The 27015-nt window shown below is 44.0% G+C and overlaps 1 protein-coding gene across 2 annotated transcripts in view; it reads right to left on the bottom strand.

The window, feature by feature from the left end:
- Positions 1-27015, bottom strand: part of POLDIP3 (DNA polymerase delta interacting protein 3) — a 322558-nt gene that overhangs the window by 44820 nt on the left and 250723 nt on the right. For both annotated transcript variants that reach the window (XM_089657905.1, XM_089657904.1), the window contains one exon: positions 14728-14794. In XM_089657905.1, coding sequence (XP_089514031.1) covers positions 14728-14794 — 67 coding nt within the window. The remainder of the gene's footprint in view (positions 1-14727; positions 14795-27015) is intronic.

Below are 27015 nucleotides of genomic sequence, written 5' to 3'. Positions count from 1 at the left end.
GCACGACAGTGGGCTCTGAGTCAATTGGCATGACAGCGGGCACCGGGTCATCAGGTACCGGATCATCTGGATCGACAGCGGGTACCGGGTCATCTGGCGTTGGATCGTCTGTCTCGACAGCGGGCATCGGGTCACCAGGCATGACCGCGGGCACTGGTTCATCAGGCATTGGATCGTCTGGCTCGACAGCGGGCATCGGGTCACCAGGTATGACCGCGGGCACTGGGTCATCAGGCATTGGCTCGTCTGGCTCGACAGTGGGCATTGGGTCACCAGGCATGACAGTGGGCACCGGGTCATCAGGTACCGGATCGTCTGGCTCCACAGCGGGCACTGGGTCATCAGGCGTGATAGGATCATCAGGCTGGATCAGTTCATCAGGCTGGGTACAGGCATCAGGCTGAAGTGCGGGTGCCGAGGCACCAGGCTGAACCACGGAAGGCAGGTTCTCAGACGGCAGGCTCACCGGTTTGGATACTGGCAGGATGGTATTGGTTGGAAAGAATTTCCGCTTTTTTCTGGTTTTAACTACTGGGGAACTGCAAGTAAACGCAGGTCTGCAAACGAATGGAGCAGCTGAGGACAGAGAAGAGCTGGAAGATGGAACAGAGGAGGGAGCAGTTGCTACAGAGGACTTCTTTACAGGGTTAAAGAAAGGATAGGTGCAGCGAGTGGGAGCAGAGGACTGGTATGTGGTAGTTAGAGTATACTGGGCAGTCACTGGGGGTGCTGTCGGAGATGCAGGAAGAGTGCCTTGAGTGGAGGAATGACGTTGTAAGCTGACTGAGGCTGGGTGCAACAAGTCTGACCATGTCTGCAGTATGGGTTGAACAAAGCTCAGTTTACACAAAGCCTGTCTGGTCAATGACTGCACTGCGTTTATACAATCTCTTAGTACCTGTGGTGAACATGCAGAATAACGCTCCAGAAAGTAATCCACATCATCCTCTAATAACCATACCAGGGACTCTACCTGGTCGGCACTAAGTGGCGGCAAAAATTCATCCCTGCATTTGGGGGTACCAGATGAAACCAACTCAGCACAAACCTGAATCAATGGCTGCACCTCAGAGAACTCTGTGCCCTGATCTACTAGGCAATGAGCGATCCGTATACATTCTAGCAGTTCATCCCTGGGATACTCCTTCAGAGTTTGATAAGCATACTCTCTGTCATCAAACACTAGCAGAGATAAATACACAACCTCATCAAGATCCATCCTTCCCAGCAACAAGCCAAGATGGCTTCCCTGTGCAGCCACTTCTGGTCAGGATTGGCCTTGGTGTAATGTCAGGGCTCCGGGGTATGACCAGAGGTATGTGACTGACGCAGGGAAATGCAGGCTTCAGATAAGTTATAAACAATATAATTTATTAAAGACTAACAATACAAACATAAACGCAGTGCAATACTAAAACATAACACAGTGCAAGCGAACGAAACCAAACCACCCACAGATAACAGTACATACAATACAAGCGTCGTCAGGCAGGCCGGGTCAATAACAATCGGGCAGGTAGGTACAGGGGGTCAGGCAGAGAATGGTCGGGGTCACAAGCCAGGGATGAAACAGGAGAAGTGAGCAGAGGTCCAGATCAGGCAGGATCAGCAACGAATCAGACAGAGACAGGGACAGGAACAGGGATGCAGGAACAAGATACAGGGCCCAGGAAAAACACACACCAAGGCCGAGACTGCAGGTCTGGCCATCCCTTAAATACACCTGTATAATCAACTTCAGGTGTTTGGCTGGCTGCAGGGTTGAGTCTGATTGCTGGGTGCACCCGCTGGCCAGCCCTGGTACTGCAGCCCACAAGGCAGGTGAGTCCCACCATTACTGGCAAGTCCATTCCTGACAGCAGCTCCCAGTCTCATGAGCGTAACTCTTTTCTGAGTCTTTTTACCCTTTTTCTTTGCTCCTTCTACTCCCCCTTTTTCCCCACTCCCCTTCTCCCCCTCCATTCTCTCTTTTTTTTTCTCCCACCAGCCATGACACCAGGGAATCCAAGCCAACACCATTCAAGATTTCTTCCTTCAATGCCAATGGGCTCAACAACCAATCTAAGCGGGGCCAAATCCTGTATTCCTTGCATAAATCCAAGGTTGACCTTGTTATCTTCCAAGTGACCCACTTTTGTTTGGACCATACTCCTCTTTGTAACCATTGATACTATAAGAGATAGTTCCATGGTACTTTTCCATCTATTAAGACAAAGCGACTCTCCATTGGACATCTCCCTATTCACCCTGCAGACCATGTCACTGACCCTGATGGTCATTACTGTATTTCTCAAGTTCACTCTCACAATGGCCAATTTGTACATACTGAATCAAAACCAGGTCTTGGATATTACTCAATGCCTCCACCTTCTCACAGATTTTTCAGAAGGTACAGAAGGGCAACATTAATTTAATTCTAGAACCTCACCTTGATTCTTCCCCTCAGCGCAAACAAGTGCCATACAGCTAATTACATTTGCTTAAAAGACAACTCCATTTCTATCAACTAATTGATCTTTTGGCAGACACTGTACCAGAAGAATAAAAAAAAATGAACCTATTTTTCTTTGGCCCACCACTCTTATTAACTATAAGAGTGGTGGGCCAAAGAAAAATAGGTTCATTTTTGACTATTTTTTTCTCCAACCACCTTGTTCTGGAATGGAATCTGACCATTCCCCTATAGCCCCTTGAAGACCGTCTAACATACATGTAAATCGGCAGTTTCAAGCGGTATACTGGGATGATGCCTGCAGGCATCACCCCGGTAGAGTTTTTTTTACTGTGGGCAATTTTCTATTTTTGTAAAAGCAATCCTAGCCACTAGATTTCTTTTACAGGGGCATCTCTCCATAAAGAGTACCTGTAACTACTTGTTTACAGTGATAAAAAAAAATGTAAAGAGATAGAGTTTAAAAAAAATGTGTTCAATTTTTTTTAAGTGCCCGTCTACCCGTGCTCATGCGCAAAGGCAAACACATACGTTGGTCCCACACGCAAACAGTGATCACATCACAATTGTGAGGTATCGCCGAGAACGTCAGAGCGAAAGCAATAATTCTAGCACCAGACCTGTGTTTCTCTAAACTGGTAAACTGTAAAGGCTGTTAAAGCATTCACTTTGGAGATTTTTAAATACCATAGTTTGGCGCCATTCCACGAGCATACGCAATATGAAAACATGATATGTTGCGTATCCATCTACTCAGCATAACACCATCTTTTATATTTTACCAACAATGGGTATTATATAGGGTTTACGTGCATTTTTTCCCCTAAATATTGCGTCTGAAAAACCACTGCTCAAATACTGTGCGACATAAAATAATTGCAAAGCCCATGTTTTATTTTCTAGGGCCTCTGGTTTAAAAAATATATAATGTTTTAAGGTTCTAAGTAATTTAACAGCAAAAAAAAAAAGAAAAAGATAAGCAGCTAAAGTGGATATTCTTTATCATGGAGGTCCCTCAAGCCCTGCGATCTGAATAGACCTAAATGAATAGCACCTAAATGATACTTTACTAGCGGACTCGACCTGTAATCGAGCAGTAGCAGATACAACCCGTAATATTTACTCGATAATCAAAATGATGAGATCTCTTTACCTATACAGTGGGAAGACTTAAAAGCCATCCTACGGAGGTCTTTATTCAACATGGTGACCAACTTCAAAAAGGAGCGCTCACAATCCATACAGGATACTATCCATAAACTCCATTCCTTGGAAATCCAACACAAATCAGCTCCTTCACCTGAAATGATGGGTGATATTTTCTCTACTTGGCTCGATTCCTACAGTACACCCACATACCCCGCAAACCTACATCCCCAGCATCAGGACTCATGGAGGTGACCTTACCTCTTCACCACTGTTGCTCCTTGAAACTTTTCAGAATTTCTTCTGCTCTCTCTATAACTTACCCTCTCCTTTCAAGAGCTCTGACATTTATACCCACCACCTCTGTGATTATGTTGTTGACACAGCGCTCCCTACCTTATACATCCCTACTAGAGACTCACTTGATTTTGCATTCACTATGGAAAAACTTGTATGCCATGGCCTCTATCCCCTCCAGCAAAGTCCAGGCCCAGATGGCTTCACCCCTAAATTCTGCAAAACATATACAGTAAGGAACACTTCACCCTGTTTATGCTGAAAGTTTTTAACTATCTTCCTGAAAACTCTTTTTTTGCCAATCTATTCCTTATTCCAAAAGCAGGCAAGGTCCCATCATTAAAGTTCAAGCTATCATTCCATTTTGCTTATTGGCATGGACCTGACATTATATGTCAAAATGACTGCCTCCCAAGTGCACGATTTTGTACCCACACTTATACATACAAACCAGGTGGTGTTTATTCAGGTGCGGAGGCAAGCGACAGTACCTCTCAAAACTCTGTTACTTACAAACCATTAACTCTCCAACATCCCGCCTTGCCTTCTCTCTGTAGATGCGGAGAAGGAATTTGATCGTGTTAGCTGGCCTTTTCTCAGACAAAAGCTCCTCCAAATAGTTGTGGGCTTTTCCCTATAGCACAAAATCATGGCTCTGTATCCCACAACGGATGCCAGGGTTCGCATCAATGGTTCTCTGACACTGGGATTCTCTAAGTAATGGCAACTGACAAGTGTGTTCCTTGTCCCCCCTCGTTGTACATGATGGAAAACCTGGCAGTTGCTATTCATAGCCATCCATCTTGGGCATTACCTTGTGATCACAGCAACAAGTGAAACTTGGACTTGGTCTCACCGTTTCAGACAATACAGCAATTTTAAGGTCTCTCTCTCTCTCTCTAAGTGTAGATTCTCAATGTAACTCTATCTCCATCTTACGTCCAGCATCTCTGGGACAATTTTCCCTTCAAAATATGTACCTTAGCCTTCAGATATCTGGGGATTTACATTATATCCCCACCGACCTAAACCAACTTTAGGTATTAAACTACAATCCTCTTTTACACCGGACTCTTACTGACCTTAAGTCAAATGACAGTACCATAGACTCCTTGTTTGGAAGAATTACCATCCTGAAAATGGACATTGTTCCACATTTCTTATATGTTTTTCAAGTCATTTATATAGTAGCCCCAAGTAAGTTTTTCAAATCTTTACAAACAGCTTTCACTGACTGTATTTGGGGCTGTCAGAAACCACGGCTCTTCTGAAGTTTTGGCCAAAACGGTCAACTGGTTCTACAGCAGTTTTGCTAAGTCTCACCCACAGGCTACCACCCCATGCGATCTCCGAGCACTTCCCTAGATTGAACCTGCCTTACGGGGGTCTTCCACTTGCCTTCCCTTTATTACACTCCAACTCCATCCCTAGGAGAGATACAGGGATAGGTTCTCTTTATCAACATTCTTTGGGACCTTAATGTTTACAAACGGCTCTCTCGTGCATGGCATTTCTGACTTGTTGCAAGCCCAGGTCCTGCTGGCTGGTTCAGCTTTTACAGGATGGGATGGTAACCCCCCCCCCCTTCTTTGAACATTCCTACTGGTTGATGTTCCAATCTCATTGGAGGACTGGGATAGATTCTTCACTCATCGCTCATCTTTAGCCAATAGGACCCATGAGACTAGTACTAACTAGCCCCACCCTCCTTCGCCATCTTTATAGATTCACCCTAGGTGAATGGACCTCACCATAGGTCCTGGACCTCTACTTTGGTTAGAAAGTCATTGATGTGACTGTTCTAAACTCTTCAAAAACTTGCTTCAAAAAGGAATACCATTTTCACCAACATAGATGAATTTTTAGTTTTCAAAAATGTTAATCTATTTTTAATAAAAGAGTTCCTATGTACGCTATATCTTGATATAGCGTACATAGGAACACTTTTATTAAAAAAAGAAATTACTAGTCATGCGTCAGCTGCTCAGATGGACGCAGAAAGGGAAGAATTTAACAACTTGATCTCATTGTTGGAAGAAAATTACATGGATGGTTAGGAGGATGTCTATGAAACAGACCAGATAAGAAGATACCCTAAGCTTGATATAAGGCTCACCAAAATGCCACCATTAAGAAATAACAAGAGGCTGGGCCTCGTCTTGGACCTAGTTAGTACAGATTTGAAAAAAATCGATTGGACCTATACGGGGATGGATAATTTAAAAGCCTATGAAAGACGGGCATTGAAAGAACTAACTGAATCCAAGTGGACTGACAAAGGTGGGAACGTAGTAAGTGAAACACAATATGAGAAAAAGGTTAGAAGACAATTATCAGACAAATCTACATATAAAGAACTACTCATAAACCCCTTTCCTAGAATGGTTGTAGAACTAAATGATAAATTAAAATGGTTTAAAGAAGAAGGGCAGACTTATCAACAGAGTATATACAGAGGTATACAGAGTATATACCTACTTAAGGTTAAGGAGTACAACATTCCCACCATTTATATTATTTCAAAGATCCACAAGAATCCCATAGATCCCCCAGACAGACCAATAGTCTCTGCTATAAAAGGCCTCCTTGAAAGAGTAAGAATCTACAGTATATTGTACATTCACATCAGTCCCTCAAGGGGTGTTTTGTTGAAGGAAATGGTGACAGCACTAAGGTCTTTTATAAAGGATACAAGACATTTTATCTAAAATTATGGGTGTCATGGTGGAGGATGATTTTCTATTGGTAGGCGTAGATGTGGAGAGACTATATATGTCCACACCACATCACTCTGGGGCATCATGGTTCTTTCTAGAGCAGTTTTTGTCCCACAGATGGCCTGCAGAGCAAGTTCCTAATAAAATTGTTGGAATTTGCACTGGATAACAATTACTTTCAATTTTCAGGTAGAAATTACCAACAAATAAGAGGTACATCTATGGGTGCACCGTGGGCACCAGAATATGCTTGCCTTTATCTGGGCTATTAGGAGGAGCAGGAAGTTTTTTGATCGCCAGTGTTCCGTGGTTAGCAGTGTAAGAACTGGGAATATTTATTGACCACCTAAATCAGAACTAAAGTAACATCAAACTTACATACACCTTTAGCAATAAGGAGATTCCTTTTTTGGATTAAAAAAAGCAACAGAACATAACACTCTGATCACGAAAACATACTGCAAAGAGACAGCAGCCAACACACTGCTAAGGGCAGACCGTTTTCATTCCCTGCATCTTAAAGACAGAATTCTGACAGGACAGTTTTTACTCATTCGCCATAACTGTACGAGGATATCTGATTATCAGGAGGAAGCAAAACTGATGTACAAGTGATTTCGTGAAAGAGGTTACACACCTAAAATTACCTAGTTGCACTTTCAGTGTCATTAGTTGTTGATGGCATACTAAACACAGAAGCAGACAAATTATGCCACATGAAAAAACGGGTGGCAAACGCAGCAAAACGTGCAGTAAAAAATGCAACTCGCACCATGACAAAATGTCCCATGAGCTACTTTGCCACGTGCAGCGCAGCCCACTGAAGTCAACAGGCTGCCCTATGTTTGTCACTGGAAAAATTAGCCAAAAAAGATGCGCTCCTACACTTGACGTGAAAGGGGCCTGAAAGTGAAATTAGTTTACACAAGAACAATGATGGCAAACTGCACAGAAAATGCAAAGAAATTGTATGCTTTGCCATGCGTTTCAGAAACATGCTGCAAATGTGCATCGTGTTTGTGTTGTCATTACATGGTAAAGGCACCCCAGGTCAGGGGCGGACTGACAACTCATGGGGCCCCCGGGCAATAGGGGATCATGGGGCCTCTATGTCCTTGCCTAAACTCAAAAAAGCCTATGAAAAAGGTACCAGGGGCATCTCATGGGGCCCCCTACTGACCCCAGGCCCTCGGGCATTGCCCGAGTTTCCAAATGGTCAGTCCGCCCCTGCCCCAGGTGCAGCAAACACACCAAAAACTGTGGTAACGCACAATGCATCTGCTCCAAAAAAGGTTCTGGAGCTTTTCTGGGGCGATTATTGCGTATAGGGCAGCCTATTGAAATGAATGGGCTGCCTTATGTGTGACGAGTGAAAATGTTCTAAAACACCCAAAAGAAACGCATGCAGGAATGTGAGTTTTTGCTACTAGGAGATGTGAATGCGGCCTGACAACTAAGTGTCTGTCCACTCCCTCCTATGTAATTGCATAAAGATGGCCATACACTATGCAATCTGATTGTACTTTTCCTGTACAATTTCCTTTAGCTTTACCAGAATTATGGAATAGGTAGACACACCTGAACAATCTATTCCATCTGTGACAAATCAGACTGGCCCTTGTACTACATACCAAACAGAAGGAAACCTCAATATTATGTTGTAGCTCTTCACTGTTGTGTTTTCAAACACCAATAGAAATCAAATGTAGAAAAAGTGCAGCACAACTAAATGTGTATACAGTCAGGTCCATAAATATTGGGACATCGACACAATTCTAACATTTTTGGCTCTATACACCACTACAATGGATTTGAAATGAAACAAACAAGATGCGCTTTAACTGTCGACTGTCAGCTTTAATTTGAGGGTATTTACATCCAAATCAGGTGAACGGTGTAGGAATTACAACAGTTTGCATATGTGCCTCCCACTTGTTAAGGGACCAAAAGTAATGGGACAATTGGCTTCTCAGCTGTTCCATGGCCAGGTGTGTGTTATTCCATCATTATACCAATTACAATGAGCAGATAAAAGGTCCAGAGTTAATTTCAAGTGTGCTATTTGCATTTGGAATCTGTTGCTTTCAACTCTCAAGATGAGATCCAAAGAGCTGTCACTATCAGTGAAGCAAGCCATCATTAGGCTGAAAAAACAAAACAAACCCATCAGACAGATAGCAAAAACATTAGGCGTGACCAAAACAACTGTTTGGAACATTCTTAAAAAGAAGGAATGCACCGGTGAGCTCAGCAACACCAAAAAACCTGGAAGACAACGGAAAACAACTGTGGTGGATGACCGAAGAATTCTTTCCCTGGTGAAGAAAACACCCTTCACAACAGTTGGATAGATCAAGAACACTCTCCAGGAGGTAGGTGTATGTGTGTCAAAGTCAACAATCAAGAGAAGACTTCACTAGAGTGAATACAGAGGGTTCACCACAAGATGTAAACCATTGGTGAGCCTCAAAAACAGGAAGGCCAGATTAGAGTTTGCCAAACGACATCTAAAAAAGCCTTCACAGTTCTGGAACAACATCCTATGGACAGATGAGACCAAGATCAACTTATACCAGAGTGATGGGAAGAGAAGAGTATGGAGAAGGAAAGGAACTGCTCATGATCCTAAGCATACCACCTCATCAGTGAAGCATGGTGGTGGTAGTGTCATGGTGTGGGCATGTATGGCTGCCAATGGAACTGGTTCTCTTGTATTTATTGATGATGTGACTGCTGACAAAAGCAGCAGGATGAATTCTGAAGTGTTTTGGGCAATATTATCTGCTCATATTCAGCCAAATGCTTCAGAACTCATTGGACGCCGCTTCACAGTGCAGATGGACAATGACCCAAAGCATACTGCAAAAGCAACCAAAGAGTTTTTTAAGGTAAAGAAGTGGAATGTTATGCAATGGCCAAGTCAATCACCTGACCTGAATCCGATGGAGCATGCATTTCACTTGCTGAAGACAAAACTGAAGGGAAAATGCCCCAAGAACAAGCAGGAACTGAAGACAGGTGCAGTAGAGGCCTGGCAGAGCATCACCAGGGATGAAACCCAGCGTCTGGTGATGTCAATGCGTTCCACACTTCAGGCTGTAATTGACTGCAAAGGATTTGCAACCAAGTATTAAAAAGTGAAATTTTGATTTATGATTAATATTCTGTCCCATTACTTTTGGTCCTTTAACCAGTGGGAGGCACATATGCAAACTGTTGTAATTCCTACACCGTTCACCTGATTTGGATGTAAATACTCTCAAATTAAAGCTGACAGTCTGCAGTTAAAGGACATCTTGTTCATTTCATTTCAAATCCATTGTGGTGGTGTATAGAGCCAAAATTGTGTCGATGTCCCAATATTTATGGACCTGACTGTAACTCACTAAAACAGAAATGTTTAATTCCTATTGCAGGACATCCAGTTCCGGGCCCCAGGCAATAATTTTTCATCAACATTTAGCCCTGCCGCGGTTTACTCTGGCACTGACAGAAGCTGAAGACAGAAAAGCCTGGCTTCTAGTCTGGCAGCACAAAACCCTCACTGCTCTGCACATGACAGCAGATTAAAAGAGGTATAGACTCCAGAAAGAAAGATATCATTATTACCCCTGTACAAATCATTAGTAACACCTCATCTGGAATATGCAGTTCAGTTTTGGCCACCAATTCACAAAAAGAACATTAGGGAACTGGAGAAAGTACAGAGAAGGGCAACCAAACTGATACGAGGCATGGAGGAGATCAGCTATGAGGAAAGATTAGAGGAACTGAATTTATGCTCTCTTGAGAAGAGGAGATTAAGGGGGGATAAACACATATAAATACATCAGTGATTCATAAAGTAAACTCGGTGTAGAGCTATTCACCCTGAGGTCATCACAGAGGACAAGGGGGCATGCTTTACATCTGGAGGAAAAGAAATGTAATCTCCAAACATGGAAAGGTTTCTTCACAGTGAGAGCTGTGAAAATGTGGACTAGACTCCCTCAAGAGTTGGTTCTGGCCAGCTCAGTGGATTGCTTCAAAAAAGGCCTGGATTCTGTCTTAGATACACAGAATATAACTGGATATTAACATTTAACCAGTAAAGTTGATCCAGGGAATATTCGATTGCCTCTCAGGGGATCAGGAAGGAATTTTTTTCTCAGCAGTAGCAAATTGGATCATGCTTTGCTGTTTTTTTTGCCCTCCTCTGGATCAACTATGGGTATAGGATTATAACTTTTTTTTTTTTTATGGTTGAACTGGATGGACTTTTGTCTTTTTTCAGCCAGACTAACTATGTAAATATGCAGCAGAGCAGAGGGCGGGGAAGTGGCGTTTCCTTCAGTGCGGTTGCCGTTCTGTGCAAGTACACAGTACACAGACTCCTATCTCCCAACAAACATTCCTTTTGATCTCCTAATGTATCGTATTACAGCCTGTCCTAGCCCCATACTCTATTGCAGCTAATAATCCTCTGCAATGCAAAGCCAGCACTGAGTTTTGCTTCTCTTTCCACAAGTGCATACATATTTTCCTGACTTCCTATTGGCCGTCAGTCCCAGGACACTGAGCTGCCTCCAGTCCCTGCAGCATGCTGCCCAGAGCTTTGCTCCTCTGCTGTTCCAGGAATGGGTGTGCTGCTGTACCCCACATGTAATGGACATCTAGAATCTTCCTGATCAAGCGCACTGTGGTATATGACACTCAGCATATGCAATATAGTCACATAGGGCACACTACATGCACACAGAACATCACCCCCCACTCCACTTATCCTCAATGTTCCTCCTCTCCCCCACTAATCCCCAATGTCTCACTCTACTCCTACTTATCCCCAATGCCCCCTTCCCACACTTATCTTAAATGTGCCCCTCTCCCCCCCCCCCCACTTATCCCACATGTCCCCTTCTCCCCTACTTATCTCTATTCTTCCTCCTCTCCCTCCACTAAACCTAAATGTACCCCCCCCCCACTTATCCCATATGTCCCCTTCTCCCTCCACTAAGCCACAGTGCCCGCCCCCTCTCCCCCACTTATCACCAATGTTCCTCATCTCCCTCCACTTATCCCTAATGTCCCCCCTCTTCTCCCACTTATCCCCCCTCTCCTCCCACTTATCTCTAATGTCCCCCCTCTCTCCCCACTTTCCTCCACATATCCCCCCCCCACTTTTCTCTACATATCCCCACTCTCTCCCACATTGGAAATTGGCACATTAAACCCCCCCCCATTTAGCCCCAATGCCTCATTAACTTGGCACAAATGTCATCCCCTATCCCCCTCTTAGCACTAATGCCCCTCTCACCACTTAAAATTGAACTCCTACTGTACGTTGTAACTGCTCTTCTGCAGCAGCTTCTCTCTCTAATACTCTGTAGGTGGGGGAGAGAGGATTTGGGGGTGATGAAGGGCTCAGTACTAGAAGAAGGGGTTGTTGTAAACTGGGCTGTGAGATATGCAGTCCTGAGCCCTGCACTCTGTAAGCAACCCACTTATGAACTCTGGTCTCTCTGCGTAGTGCACTCCTGCACCATGTACTCTATACGTAACACTCCTGAACGCAGTCTGTACGCAGTGCTCTCCTGAACTCTGTACGCAGTGCTCTCCTGAACTCTGCCCTGTGCAGTATGCACTACTTGTATTCACCAATGCTCCTGTTAGGCAGTGGTGCGGTGAGGGCGTGGTTGACTTTCTGCACCTATTCTCTGAGAAAAAAAAGCCCTGACGGGATGTCCCACCTTACAGGACACCCGGTCAACCATCCGGCTCTTCCGCTGGCTGATCATAGATGCGGACAAAGACCAGAACCACTCTGTCAGCCTCTATGATATAGGTAACAGGTAGCGATGAGCATACAAAACCACCGGTTTCCCTAGCACCATTTTTAAAAATGGAAAGCATTTGTTTAGTAGTTTTTTTTAATTTCCACACCCTTGTATAATTGTGCAAAAAGAAAAAAAATTACAAACACATAAAACACAATTAGTGATATAACTGATTATTTAACTTATGATAAAACAAAAAGAAAAAATGCAGCACAACCAAATGTGTATGACTCCCTTTGTGCAAAGAAAATTATAAAAATAAAAAAGACAAACTCATGTAAACGCACCAAACACAATTCGTGATTAAACCGATGATAGAACTTAATGAAATAAAACCCAGCTTCCCCTGTACACACAGGGCTTCATAATTCCCCTTTAAAATTTCATAAATACTATAAAAAACATGTAAACAGATGCACATAAAACTAATAAACAAATATAGAATTCATAAAGGTCCAAAAATATCCAGTGAGATTTCTTTCTTCAAAGTATTGTGTTCTGTGACATATGTTATACATGCTCAATATATACTTGCAGATTTGCTCCACCACAGTGAGCCATCACCTTCCAATGCTGCTGCTTACCTCAAGGTTTAACCACAGAAAGGTAAGGTCCAACACACTTTCACAACACTCTAGGTTTAATACAGTTTGGGAAAGCGTGTTTGACCTTACCTTTGTGTGGATCAAACCTTGAGGTAAGCGGCAAGCATTAGAAGGTGATGGTTCATTGTGTCGGAGCAGGTTGACTGCAGGAGTCCTAAGACAAAGCAACACTCGTTCTATAAGTCTATTGTTGGAGAGAGTATGTGAAGGACAAAAAGCAAAATTACAAATGCTGTAACTCGAGCAATACCTCTGAACAGTAACTTTAAACCACAACAGTCTCTCCGCCTTGCATGTAAGTCGGGTCCAGCCTAATCTGAAACAGCCTTGTGTACGTGTAGCAGCTGATTACTCCTGTGGCTAGATTGTGGAGTTTAGCTGAGAGGCAAGACTGTACCAGGCACTTCAGTATACTATGTGTAGCAGAATACTTACTGTGGGAGGCAGTGTCTGTATAAGACAAGATGCTATAACTCGAGCAGTTCCTCTGAACATTAACTGTAATCCACAACAGACTCTCATTACCCTACGACTTCTAAGTAAGTTGGGTCCAGTCTGCTAATGAATTTTGCTGAAGAAGCCTTGTGTCCTTATAGCAGCTGATTATACCTGCCGCAAACTGGCGGAGTATAACTAAGCAGCTGGAATGTGACAGACACACTGATATACAAAAGGTAGCTGGATGTTCATCTCACCACAACATGCCAACTGATCTCCTTCCTCTTTCCTGAGAGTTGTATATAGGAGGTGTCTAAAGCAGCTTGGCTGTGATCTACAGCATCTCCGACCAGAGCAACATATAGCACTATCTCAGTCGGCCAGTCACATTGGTGTGAACTCCAACATGACAGCAAGACTCCGAGCTGTGGGGAGGGGGGGGGGCATATCCCCTTCCACCTACGTGTTTTGCCCCACTCACTAACTGGGGCCTGACCGGGGCTTCCTCAGGATGTAGCTGGGGATTGGTCAGAGGCTTTCATCTATATAGTCAAATGTCAAATCTATGTTTCGCCTTTTAAAGCCACCACCACCGGGTATTTTTATTTATATTCCTGATCATATTGAGTTCTTTGACCCAGTATATCATAATATATATTCATCCATAGAGCATTTCTCTCAAATGCTACGTCTAATTATTAATAAACTGTTTTGGTAGCCTATAGTAGGTTCTTTATCATTTGAGGTGTGTTTTTGCAGATTTAAGGCTGCCATGGACTAGGTAAGTGAGAGAAGCACAGTGAGATTGCTTGGGCAGAAAAGACCTAATGCCCCGTACATACGGTGAGAATATAAGACAAAATGTTAGTCCGTTTTTTTTTTTTGCATGCTAGTCTCATATCAAAAGTGAAGAGGTTACTAAATTTACAAACATTTCCGAAAATGATGCATCATTTTTGTATTTGTATTGTATTTTTGGAAAAAAACTGTACTAATTAAATGAAAATCATACAATCTGCTATTGTGTGAGAAAAATTTTCGTGCTTGTCCCTTCAAATAGTTTCAGACGAAAACTGTGAACGAACAATCAGATTACTGTACGATCGCTCCGAAAGCAGTATTTCTTGTACGATTTTCTGATCGTGAGTACTAGGCTTTAGAGAAGGTTTCTACTTATTATGAAAATGAAGTTCTGCTTGAAAATGTGAACTTAGCCTTTAATCTTCTGTACATTCTAAATAACAGATTACAATACTTACAATAAGATGGGCTGGTCTGAAGTTATCACAGTGCCATTCAAATGAAGATTACATTTCATTGGCTGTCCTGAACAAACAAGTAAAAAATGCATTATGTACAGTTCACAATGTAAATCTTTACCTTTATGTACAGTATTAGTAGTCACAGGCACACTTTTATACATAAACATAGCAAGCCCCGTCAAATACACAAGTTAACCAGTTGAAAAGCCCCCAAATCAACTACATGCATACAACATTGCATAGATGTAATTTTCCTATTTTCACGAACATCTTTAATCACTTATTGACGGCTTGTATAGGCTCCAACACATTTGTACTTCGGCATCTTCTTCCGGGTATGCAGGCACATGAGTACCCGGTAACCTGAGCTGTCATCGGCTGCAGGCCAAGTTTGTTAGCGGCTTCTGGCAAATAATTTTGGCCGGGACCCTGCTGATCGGCATCAGCCAATGACAGAGTGGTACTGTGCCTATGTTTGTAAGCGCAGACCATGGATTTGGATGATTCATCTCTTCTTGAACCCTTTTCAACTCAGCGAGAGAAGTAAGCAGGATCACAGTGAGTAAAAGCAGCACATTTACACAAATTAGTTAGGCACATTTAAACCTTTGGTCATACTAGTCACCCAGTCAGTGCCATTAGTACAATGTCAGTGTACAGTATTATCACTGATGACTGTATTAGCATCACTTGAAGCATCAGATAGAGTCAGGTAGGTAGATTATCACTCACACTATAGGTTGCTGATCACCGCCATTGCTAGTATAGTGTCTGTACAGATCAAAGAGAAAAACTATACTAGTGTCCCCCTTGGTATAATGTCCCCAAAAATGCAGTGTTAGCAGGATCAGCGCAGATACCTGCCAGCACTTGTCTTTAGCCCCCCTGCCCCAACAAGTGCAGTGTCAGTACAATTTGTCTGATCATTGCCACCTCTGATACATAGTACACAAATCCACAGTGTTAGAGAGATCAGGCCTGATCTCTGCTAGCACTAGGGGGTAAATTTTATTTCTAGCGGTTCAAGCAGTCGCTGACAGCCAGGAGTTCTTTTTCCCACAGTCCCACTAGGTACCTGTAAATTTAGGGCCCAAAATGTCCCAAAAAAAAGTAGTGAGTAGGCGAACAGGATTCTGAACATATCAGATGAGAGCAAAGAGGAAGCCTCATTGTCAGAGTCTGGCTCTGACAAACCTGCAAAGTCCCTGTTAAAGTGATTATAAAGGAATTGTTTTTTATTTTTTAAAATCAACAAGCATGTCATACTTACCTGCTCTGTGCAATAGAATTGAACAGAGCGTCCCGATCCTCCTCTTCTAAAGTCCCCCCCCCACCGATGCTCCTGGTGTTGTTGGTGCCCCCAATGGGAAGCCGATTCCCATAGGGGCACTTATGCGGGCTCGGTCTCGAGTCCCACTGCTGCGTCCATTGACAAAGACAGTGGGCTTAGCCCCACCCCCCAGCTCCCTCATCACTGGAGTTGATTGAGAGGCAGCAGTGGGAGCCAATCTCGCTGCTGTCGATCTGCCCAGTGAGGAGGAACAAAGCCAAGAGCAGCTCTCATGCGCAGCGCTGGATCTCGATGGGGCCCAGCTAAAAGGGGGCTAGTTTGTGACAAAATCTTGAGGCTTTAGAATCACTTTAAGAATAGGCATACCCATTCCCAGACAGCAGAAGTTCAAGAAACGCATAATTTTTCTCACATGCAGCAGGATGCATGCACTAGTGCTGCACTACCTTTTCATGGACTGACAAGCTCCAGTGGCCTAGTAGATCCTGGCCTTTTACACACCAGCACTGCAGTATCTCATGGTGACATGGTGAGTCCCAGCAAGTGGCTAGTGTCCTGTACAGCCCCTGTTGTCCAGAGGGGTTTTCAAATCCTGACTGGCTGCCCCCAGATGTGGCAACACCTGTTGTCCCCCAAGTTACAGCCTAACCCAAAATGCAGGTGGAAACAGCATATTTACCAACTCCCCTTGATTTTTTTAAAATGTTTTTCATGGAAGATCTGTATCGATTGACTGTGGACCAAAGCAATCTTTCTTTACGCCCATCAATACAGCACCACCAACCCATATTCACATCTCGCCCAGACCATTTAGGTGGAAACCGATCACAATTTCCGAATGTAGGATTTTGTTTGGGCCTAGCCCTTAATATGGGCATTACAAAAAAGAATGAATTCTGGTCATATTGGTTCAAAGACCCGATTCATCATACGGCCATGTTCTCTGCTGCAATGGTCAGGAAAAGATAATGGAATCTTCTACTCTTTGAACCAGTCCATCCCCCACAGTTAATACCTTTTGTACCACTAGCCCCTCCCAGATTGTAAGCTCCAAGGAGCAGGGCCCTCCTATCCCTCTTGTATTGAACTGTATTGTTGTTGTATTGTCTCCCGTTATATTGTAAAGTGCTGAGCAAACTGTTGGCGATATATAAATCCTGTATAATAAAAATAATAATAATAACAACATGAGACAAGAACGTGTTTTAAAGCATTTTAGTGATAATTCACTCTGTCATCCTCAGGGTGTCCCTGACTATGATTGACTCCACAAAATTCAGCCCCTCAAACTACCTCTGAAAAATTTGCAAATGTGTATATGCCCCAACAAAACAAATGCAAAGATGAGTACCTCATACAGTACTCAAAACAAGCAATATCGCCCCAGCAAGTGTGCCAGATCTGGGGTCAAACTGTACAAGTTCTATGAGAGGGCAACAGAATATACATACAAATTTAGAGCTTATGAAAGAAATGAAAGTGAAAGTGCTATTAAAGGAAATAAAAAAAAAATTATACCTACCTGCTCTGTGCAATGATTTAGTACAGAGCAGCCCCGATCCTCTTCAGTTCCCACTGCCAGCAATCCTGGCCCCTCCCCCCTGCTGAGCTCCCCCAGAGCAAGCAGCTTGCTATGGGAGCACCCAAGCAGGCTCTCTCCTGAGCCACTGCTGTGCTTGTCCATTCATACACAGAGCCCTTGGCTCTGCTCCCCCTCTCTTCTCACTGGCTCACCAGCAGTGATTGGTAGCAGAGGGAGCCAATGGCTCTCACTGCTCTCTCAGCCAGCCAATGAGGAGGGGGAGTCCCCAGAGAGCAGACACTCTCGTGCACATCAGTGGATTGCAATGGGGCTCAGATAAGTGTTGGAGGACTGCTGCACACAGAAGGTTTTTTTATACCTTCATACATAGAATGCATGAAGGTAAAAAACCATTGAGCCTTTAGAACCACATGAAGCTGAGCCCCCCAGATGCCCAGACTACACAGGGAGCAGTGGCAAGATAGTGTGGGCCTTGGTGTCACGTTTGTTCTGTAAGGGGAACCATTTGTACGTGGACAAGTATCTTGCAAGCGTGCCACTATTTAAATATCTGTTCAATCTTGGAACTGGCTGCTGGGCACCATGCAACTTAATTACAGGGGCTTCTCTGTTAACACATGAAAAAAGGGGGAGAAAGCCTCCTTGCGCAATGAAGAATTACTTGCAGTGAAGTGGAAGAACAATCAGGATGTTTTCATCCTGTCTTTAATACACGCAGACATGAAGGTCCAAATTAACACAGCATCTGGTGTTGTTGAAAAGCTTGTGTCCAGGATTATAATCTAAATATGGAAGGTGTAGACTTCAGTTACCAAATGAAGAAGCCATTTTTAGCTTAACTCCTCCCACAGAGTTAGACACTGGTACAAAGCAAATGGAAGACCTGGTTCCTTCCTAAAATTTCAGGAAAAGATAATCACAGCCTATTTGTACCCAAGAAGATGCTGTGGACCAAACCCCAAATACAAATGTAGTTAGTCAGCTGCATGTGAGGCAATTTCTAGATGTCCTCTCTGGCATCCCCTCTCAAAGGTCATCTCCAAAAAGATAGTGTCTGTAGTACGTGACACCCATTTTTTCTGTACCTCTTGTCCTGCCAACCTGGTCTCTGTGTCAAGGACTGCTTCCGTCGCTAGCACACACTAGTGGAGTATTAGTCTAAGGTACAGCACAACACAGTCTAGGGTACACTACTGCACACAATTCTGCACAAGAAGGGTCTCTAAAGATGTTGGATAGTCAGGAAACTGTCTACCCCCCCCCCCCCCCGCTTTCACAAAATCTCTATTTCTGATCGACTTGGCTCTGTTAAATAGAAAACCGGAAGCGGTGATCTGATATCTCTTCTTGTTTACTCAGCAACAATCAGTGCCATGTCAAAAACATAAAAGCATTTAATCACACTGATCTTGGTGTAACTGTATGCTTTTAAGGGCAGAGGAGGGATTTGGATTCTTAATGAGCCCAGATCATTTCATAAAGAGTACCTGTCAAAGGCCTATTGCCGTCACAAGGAATGTTTATATTCTTTGTGACAGCAAAAAGTGATTTTTTTTTTTTAAGTGACATACTGGCATGGGACATAGAGCAGGTTATTCTATGTGGATTACAGGCCACCTATAGGTGAATGGACACTGGCCAACCAATCAGAGGGGTCCTCCCCAATATAATCCCTCCTACGAGGGAAGAACTTCAGTTTTTGTAGCAAGCAATGAAAATCCAGAAAGAGGGGTGGGACCTCTGTCCCGTGATGTACTCCAAGACATGGATTTTACCGGTATGTAGAAAAAAAATACAGTTTTCTTTACCATATAGCAGGAGACACAGAGCAGGATATTCATGACTATGTGGGATGTTCCAAAACAATAAGAAATTTGAAGGGAAGGGTGACACCATGATAGCCATTGTCAATAATTCCTCAGGACCTACTCAGCCACCCATAAACACTGCGGCCAAAGGCAGAGAATTCTCTGCAGCTCTGACATCCACCCGGTAGGACCCTTTGAATGTGTGAACCAAAGACCATTGTAATGGCCTTGCAAATCTGAGCCACTGACAGCTGATGGCAGATTGCCAAGATGTCCCCACACTCAAGGTAGAGTGTGCCTTCACTCATAAGGGTGGGACATTACCTTTCAAACCATAGGCTTGAATGATCAATTGGCGGATCCAATGTGAAATAGTATCTGACCTAACTTGTGCCATCACCTTCAAAAAGATCCTTACATACCTTGGGAGCGGAGGATGAATTGTGAAACAAAGCAAAATGCTAAACAACCAGAGTTCGATTGTGTTTATTATATATACTTTTGATATGTTTGCCTACACATACCCGTAATTGACGTTTTGTTTTTATTTTGTTACAAGGGCACTGCCATGCAATTTACATGCCTGCAAAAATGGCTCTGGGGATTGAACCGCAGGTTTAAATGTATCATTGACTGTCTGTCTCTGCTATATTAGCGCATAGATCCAGGTGTGCCTTACACATACCCTCACTGAGTGGCTAATTCACGGTCTACATGAGAGCAGTGCACCACATTAATACTCTCTGCCAATGTGCCTACTTGGGAAATCTGAGGGCTACCTACTACCCTACATACAGTCAAGTCCATAAATATTGGGACATCGACATAATTCTAACATTTTGGCTCTATACACCACCACAATGAATTTGAAATGAAACAAACAAGATGTGCTTTAACTGCATACTGTCAGCTTTAATTTGAGGGTATTTACATCCAAATCAGGTGAACGGTGTAGGAATTACAACAGTTTGCAAATGTGCCTACCACTTGTTAAGGGACCAAAAGTAATGGGACAATTGGCTTCTCAGCTGTTCCATGGCCAGGTGTGTGTTATTCCCTCATTATCCCAATTACAATGAGCAGATAAAAGGTCCAGAGTTAATTTCAAGTGTGCTATTTGCATTTGGAATCTGTTGCTGTCAACTCCCAAGATGAGATCCAAAGAGCTGTCACTATCAGTGAAGCAAGCCATCATTAGGCTGAAAAAACAAAACAAACCCATCAGAGAGATAGCAAAAACATTAGGCGTGGCCAATAGAACTGTTTGGAACATTCTTAAAAAGAAGGAACGCACCAGTGAGCTCAGCAACACCAAAAGACCCGGAAGACTACAGAAAACAACTGTGGTGGATGACCGAAGAATTCTTTCCCTGGTGAAGAAAACACCCTTCACAATAGTTGGCCAGATCAAGAACACTCTCCAGGAGGTAGGTGTATGTGTGTCAATGTCAACAATCAAGAGAAGATTTCACCAGAGTGAATACAGAGGGTTCACCACAAGATGTAAACCATTGGTGAACCTCAAAAACAGGAAGGCCAGATTAGAGTTTGCCAAATGACATCTAAAAAAGCCTTCACAGTTCTGGAACAACATCCTATGGACAGATGAGACCAAGATCAACTTATACCAGAGTGATGGGAAGAGAAGAGTATGGAGAAGGAAAGGAACTGCTCATGATCCTAAGCATACCACCTCATCAATGAAGCATGGTGGTGGTAGTGTCATGGTGTGGGCAGGTATGGTTGCCAATGGAACTGGTTCTCTTGTATCTATTGGATGATGTGACTGCTGACAAAAGCAGCAGGATGAATTCTGAAGCGTTTCGGGCAATATTATCTGCTCCTATTCAGTCAAATGCTTCAGAACTCATTGGACGCCGCTTCACAGTGCAGATGGACAATGACCCAAAGCATACTGCAAAAGCAGCCAAAGAGTTTTTTAAGGGAAAGAAGTGGAATGTTATGCAATGGCCAAGTCAATCACCTGACCTGAATCTGATTGAGCATGCATTTCACTTGCTGAAGACAAAACTGAAGGGAAAATGCCCCAACAACAAGCAGGAACTGAAGACAGTTGCAGTAGAGGCCTGGCAGAGCATCACCAGGGATGAAACCCAGCGTCTGGTGATGTCTATGCATTCCAGACTTCAGGCTGTAAATGACTGCAAAAAATTTGCAACCAAGTATTAAAAAGTGAAAGTTTGATTTATGATTATTATTCTGTCCCATTACTTTTGGTCCCTTAACAAGTGGGAAGCACATATGCAAACTGTTGTAATTCCTACACCGTTCACCTGATTTGGATGTAAATACCCTCAAATTAAAGCTGACAGTCTGCAGTTAAAGCAGATCTTGTTCATTTCATTTCAAATCCATTGTGGTGGTGTATAGAGCCAAAAATGTTAGAATTGTGTTGATGTCCCATTATTTATGGACCTGACCGTATATCTCCTCATCTGGGGACTGACTGAGATCACAATTACAGCTATCAGTTTTGATCCTGCCATTAACCTGCATACTGTCCCTTGATTTCCATCATATGCCGGCTGTCCTTAGCATTTCATTTGATACTATATGACCCTAGTGGTCTTCTGTTATCCCATTTTTCCTGCTGATAGAGTGTGCGGTGCTTGCGTGAGTGCCTGTGGTTTAGACCGGGATCCCAGTACAGGTGTTTTATTTTATGGCAACGTTGTAATGGTTTTATATGTGTAAGGTGGAGCTGTAGCTTTTTGTATTTTGCCATTTCAATGGTAATAAACACTATGTTTTAAGCCGCAGTATGCTCTCTTGAGGACTTCTTTTCTAGTTGGGTCTCACCCACTGGTCTATTTTTCTACTATGCAGAAATTTTTCTCTTGCTGACTTTCTCTAGGCCTTGCTGAGGCCTAGGAAAGAATGAAGGTAGAACAATGTCCTGACTGAGATGAAAATTAGAAACCTCCTTTGGTAAAAAAGTTGGTTGAGGTCACAACACCACCTTATTGTGATACAAAACCAGAATTGGTTCTCTGCAAAAAAAGAGCTGTCAACTCTGACACCCTTCTTGCAGAAGTGAATGCCACTATAAACAAAACCTTATGAGTCAACAGGACCAGTGGAATCTCTGTAATTGGTTCAAAATGGTGTTTTTTGAAAAACCTCCAAAACCAAGTTCAGGTCCCAAGAACATAAAGACAACCTGACGGGGAGCAATACGAATTACTCCCTGTAAAAAACTGCTAACCAAACAGTGAGATGCAATAGGCCTCTGGGGAAAAAAAACAGCCAATACTGAAACCTGGCCCTTAAATGGTACCAACATCCAATGTCTTCTCCAACCCTGTTTGGAGAAACAACAGAATCCTACCACTGGACTGGACAGCGGCCCGGGTATCAGCATAGTCCAGCTGGACAGCGGCCCGGGTATCAGCATAGTCCAGCTGGACAGCGGCCCGGGTATCAGCATAGTCCAGCTGGACAGCGGCCCGGGTATCAGCATAGTCCAGCTGGACAGCGGCCCGGGTATCAGCATAGTCCAGCTGGACAGCGGCCCGGGTATCAGCATAGTCCAGCTGGACAGCGGCCCGGGTATCAGCATAGTCCAGCTGGACAGCGGCCCGGGTATCAGCATAGTCCAGCTGGACAGCGGCCCGGGTATCAGCATAGTCCAGCTGGACAGCGGCCCGGGTATCAGCATAGTCCAGCAGGACAGCGGCCCGGGTATCAGCATAGTCCAGCAGGACAGCGGCCCGGGTATCAGCATAGTCCAGCAGGACAGCGGCCCGGGTATCAGCATAGTCCAGCAGGACAGCGGCCCGGGTATCAGCATAGTCCAGCAGGACAGCGGCCCGGGTATCAGCATAGTCCAGCAGGACAGCGGCCCGGGTATCAGCATAGTCCAGCAGGACAGCGGCCCGGGTATCAGCATAGTCCAGCTGGACAGCGGCCCGGGTATCAGCATAGTCCAGCTGGACAGCGGCCCGGGTATCAGCATAGTCCAGCTGGACAGCGGCCCGGGTATCAGCATAGTCCAGCTGGACAGCGGCCCGGGTATCAGCATAGTCCAGCTGGACAGCGGCCCGGGTATCAGCATAGTCCAGCTGGACAGCGGCCCGGGTATCAGCATAGTCCAGCTGGACAGCGGCCCGGGTATCAGCATAGTCCAGCTGGACAGCGGCCCGGGAAACAGCATAGTTCGGCTCGGCTGCAGATTACCATAATCTGGCTGGGCAGCAGGTTACCAGATCTAGGCTGTACTCCGTCGGCAGGTACAGAAAGCAGGCTGGACCCCATCAGCAATAGGAAAAAGGGTCAGCTGCACACCAGAGGATAGATTAATATAGTGTGTATTAATCCATAGGACACACAAAACACTAGGACATGAATACAGGACCTGTTAACGCGTTTCACACAATCTCGTGCTTAATCATTGGTTATGGAATCATTGGTTATGATTAAGCAAGAGATCGCATGAAACGTGTTAACAGGTTCTGTATTCATATCGTGGTGTTTTGTGTGTCTTATGGATGAATAAATACACACTATATTCATCCATCCTCCGGTGTGCGGCTGACCCTTCTTCCTATTGCATCGTGTGTGGTGGAGAGCCAGAGCCTGCACCTGTTGTGGATTGATCTGGATTGTTTGTCTGAGAGGTATACCTTTGTCCTTTGGACCCCATCGGCAGGCAGCATGGAGGAGGAATGGACCCCATCGGCAGGCAGCATGGAGGAATAGACCCCATCGGCAGGCAGCATGGAGGAGGAATGGACCCCATCGGCAAGCAGCATGGAGGAGGAATGGACCCCATCGGCAAGCAGCATGGAGGAGGAATGGACCCCATCGGCAAGCAGCATGGAGGAGGAATGGACCCCATCGGCAAGCAGCATGGAGGAGGAATGGACCCCATCGGCAAGCAGCATGGAGGAGGAATGGACCCCATCGGCAAGCAGCATGGAGGAGGAATGGACCCCATCGGCAGGCAGCAAAGAGGAGGAATGGGCCCCATCGGCAGACAGCATGGAGGAAGAATGGACCCATCAGTAGGCAGCATGGAGGAGGATTGAACCCCATTAGCAGGCAGCATTGAGGAGGAATGGACTCTATCAGCAAGAAATCTGCAACTAGCTGAATAACAGTTGAGGCAGTGAAAAGTGACAGGATTGAATAAGCAGGAGAAAAAGTCTGTTTCTTTTTCTGTTTAGATACTGGAGTCCTGCAAGCAGTTGCATGATGCTGACCAGAGTTTACTGCTGGTGGAAAAGGAGTAACAGAGCTGGGGGGCATAGAGGAAAAGGTAACAGAAGCAGAGGGAGATGTCTGAGAAGTGGTTATGGGTAATGGTGCTGTAGAGGGAGCCTTCAATGGATCACATGCAGGGGAAGTATGGTTACCAATAGCAGGGTACTGCTCTACAGGAGGTAAAGAAAAATCAGTAGCAGCTGTGGTTGCCAAGGGTAACAAAGAAATTATTGGTCCTACAGCACTGTTTTTTGTATACCTATTACATACACAATATTTATATCCCAGTGGTGCACAGCAGTAATAAAATCTAACAGCAACTGTTGTGAATAAGCTAGTGATATCAAATGCAGAGCTAAGGAGGTAATAAACTAATATATATATATATATATATATATATATATATATATATATATATATATATATATATATATACATACACACACACATACATACATACACATATACATATATACACACACAGTGAGGAACAGAAGTATGTGTACACCCTGCGATTTTGCAAGTTCTCCCACTTAGAAGTCATGGAGGGGTCTGAAATTCACATTGTAGGTGCATTCCCACTCTGAGAGACAGAATTTAAAAAAAAAAAAAATCAGGAAATCACATTGTATGATTTTTAAAGAATTTACTTGTCTTGCACTGCTATACATAAGTATTTGAACAGCTAAGAAACAGCAAGAATTCTGGCTCTCAAAGACCTGTTACTGAGCCTTTAAAAAGTCCACCTCTACTCCACTCAATCTTAGTAGCATCTGTCTGAGCTCTTTAACCACTTGCCTACAGGGCGCTTATACCACCTTCCTGCCCAGGCCAATTTCCAGCTTTCAGCGCTGTCACACTTTGAATGACAATTGCGCGGTCATGCAACACTGTACCCATATGAAATCTTTATTTTTTTGTGACAGAGCTTTCTTTTGGTGGTATTTAATCACCTCTGGGTTTTTTATTTTTTCTTAAACCAAAAACCACTGAAAATTTTGAAAAAAAAATTTTTTTCTTAGTTTTTGTTGTAAAATAAATGATTTTTCTCCTTCACTGATGTGAGCTAATGAGGCTGCAGTGATGGGCACTGATATGCTGCACTGATGGACACTGATAGGTGGCAATGATGGGCACTGATGAGGAGGCACTGGTAGGTGGCACTGATGGGCATTGACAGGCATCACTGATGGGCACTGAAAAGCAGCACTGATATATGGCACTGATAGGCGGCACTGAAAGGCGGCTCAGATGAGCACTGATATGTGGCATTGATGTGGCAATGATGGGCACTGGCATGTGGCACTGATGGATACTGACAGGTGGCACTTCTGGAGCCACACTGATCATTAGGGCACACCGATCATCAGTGCCCTGATGATTAGTGTACATGCCCCCTCCGCAGAATGCCGATTACCGCCTCTCCTCTCGAGCTGTCAACGAGCTGTTCGAGAGGAGAGAAATGCCGATAACCGGCATTTCCCTGTTTACATGTGATCAGCTGTGATTGGACACAGCTGATCACATGACCGAGCCGACATCTTTGGCTCTTTCCGTAGATCGGTGATCCGCTGTGTCTGAGGAACACAGCGCACCGCCGATAGCCGTGCTGCACGCTCCCTAAGCCGCGCATGCGCGGTGAGAATGGGAGGACGTCATATGACGTCCTCCCAGAACGAGAGAACCACCTTGCGCCCGTCATTGGACTATAAGGCAGGAGGGAGGTGGTTAAAGACACCTGTCCACCCCACAGTCAGACGCCAACTACTACCATGGGCAAGACCAAAGAGCTGTCAAAAGACACTAGAGACAAAATTGTGGACCTCCACAAGGCTGGAAAGGGCTACGGGGCAATTGCCAAGCAGCTTGGTGAAAATAGATCAACTGTTGGAGCAATTGTTAGAAAATGGAAGAGGCTAAAGATAGATATATAGATATATATATATAGATATATAGATATATATATATATATATATATCTCTCACAATAAATGCGCTGTGAATCACTAAACCTGGTGGTGATGACGCCCGAATATGACGTATAAAATACAGTATAAAGTGCAATTGTGACAAATGAATAAATATATAAAGTCCAAATGTATGATGATCAAAAAAAAAAAATCGATAAAGTGAATTCCGTGACTTGGGTAACTGGAAGCTGATGTATACTGCACTAACCAGAAGCGCAATATATAAATAAAATTGTGCAATATATAAATAAAATTGCGCAATATAGTAAATAAAATTGCGCTTTGAGTATAATAAACCACTCCTGCTCATCTGGATCCGAAAGGATATCTTAGAGGATCATCTGGCGCACGTCAGCAGGTGATCAGCAGAGTCATGGGCATATAGTGATAATCGCAGGAATCCACCTTAAGGGCTCGTTAAAAAACGAGCTTGAAAAAGAATCTCTAATAG

The sequence above is a fragment of the Staurois parvus genome, unplaced genomic scaffold, assembly GCF_062004578.1.
Source record: "Staurois parvus isolate SC_StPar_1 unplaced genomic scaffold, SC_StPar_1.0 ptg001039l, whole genome shotgun sequence".
Classification (NCBI taxonomy): domain Eukaryota; kingdom Metazoa; phylum Chordata; class Amphibia; order Anura; family Ranidae; genus Staurois; species Staurois parvus.
This window is presented reverse-complemented; position numbering and strand designations above follow the sequence as displayed.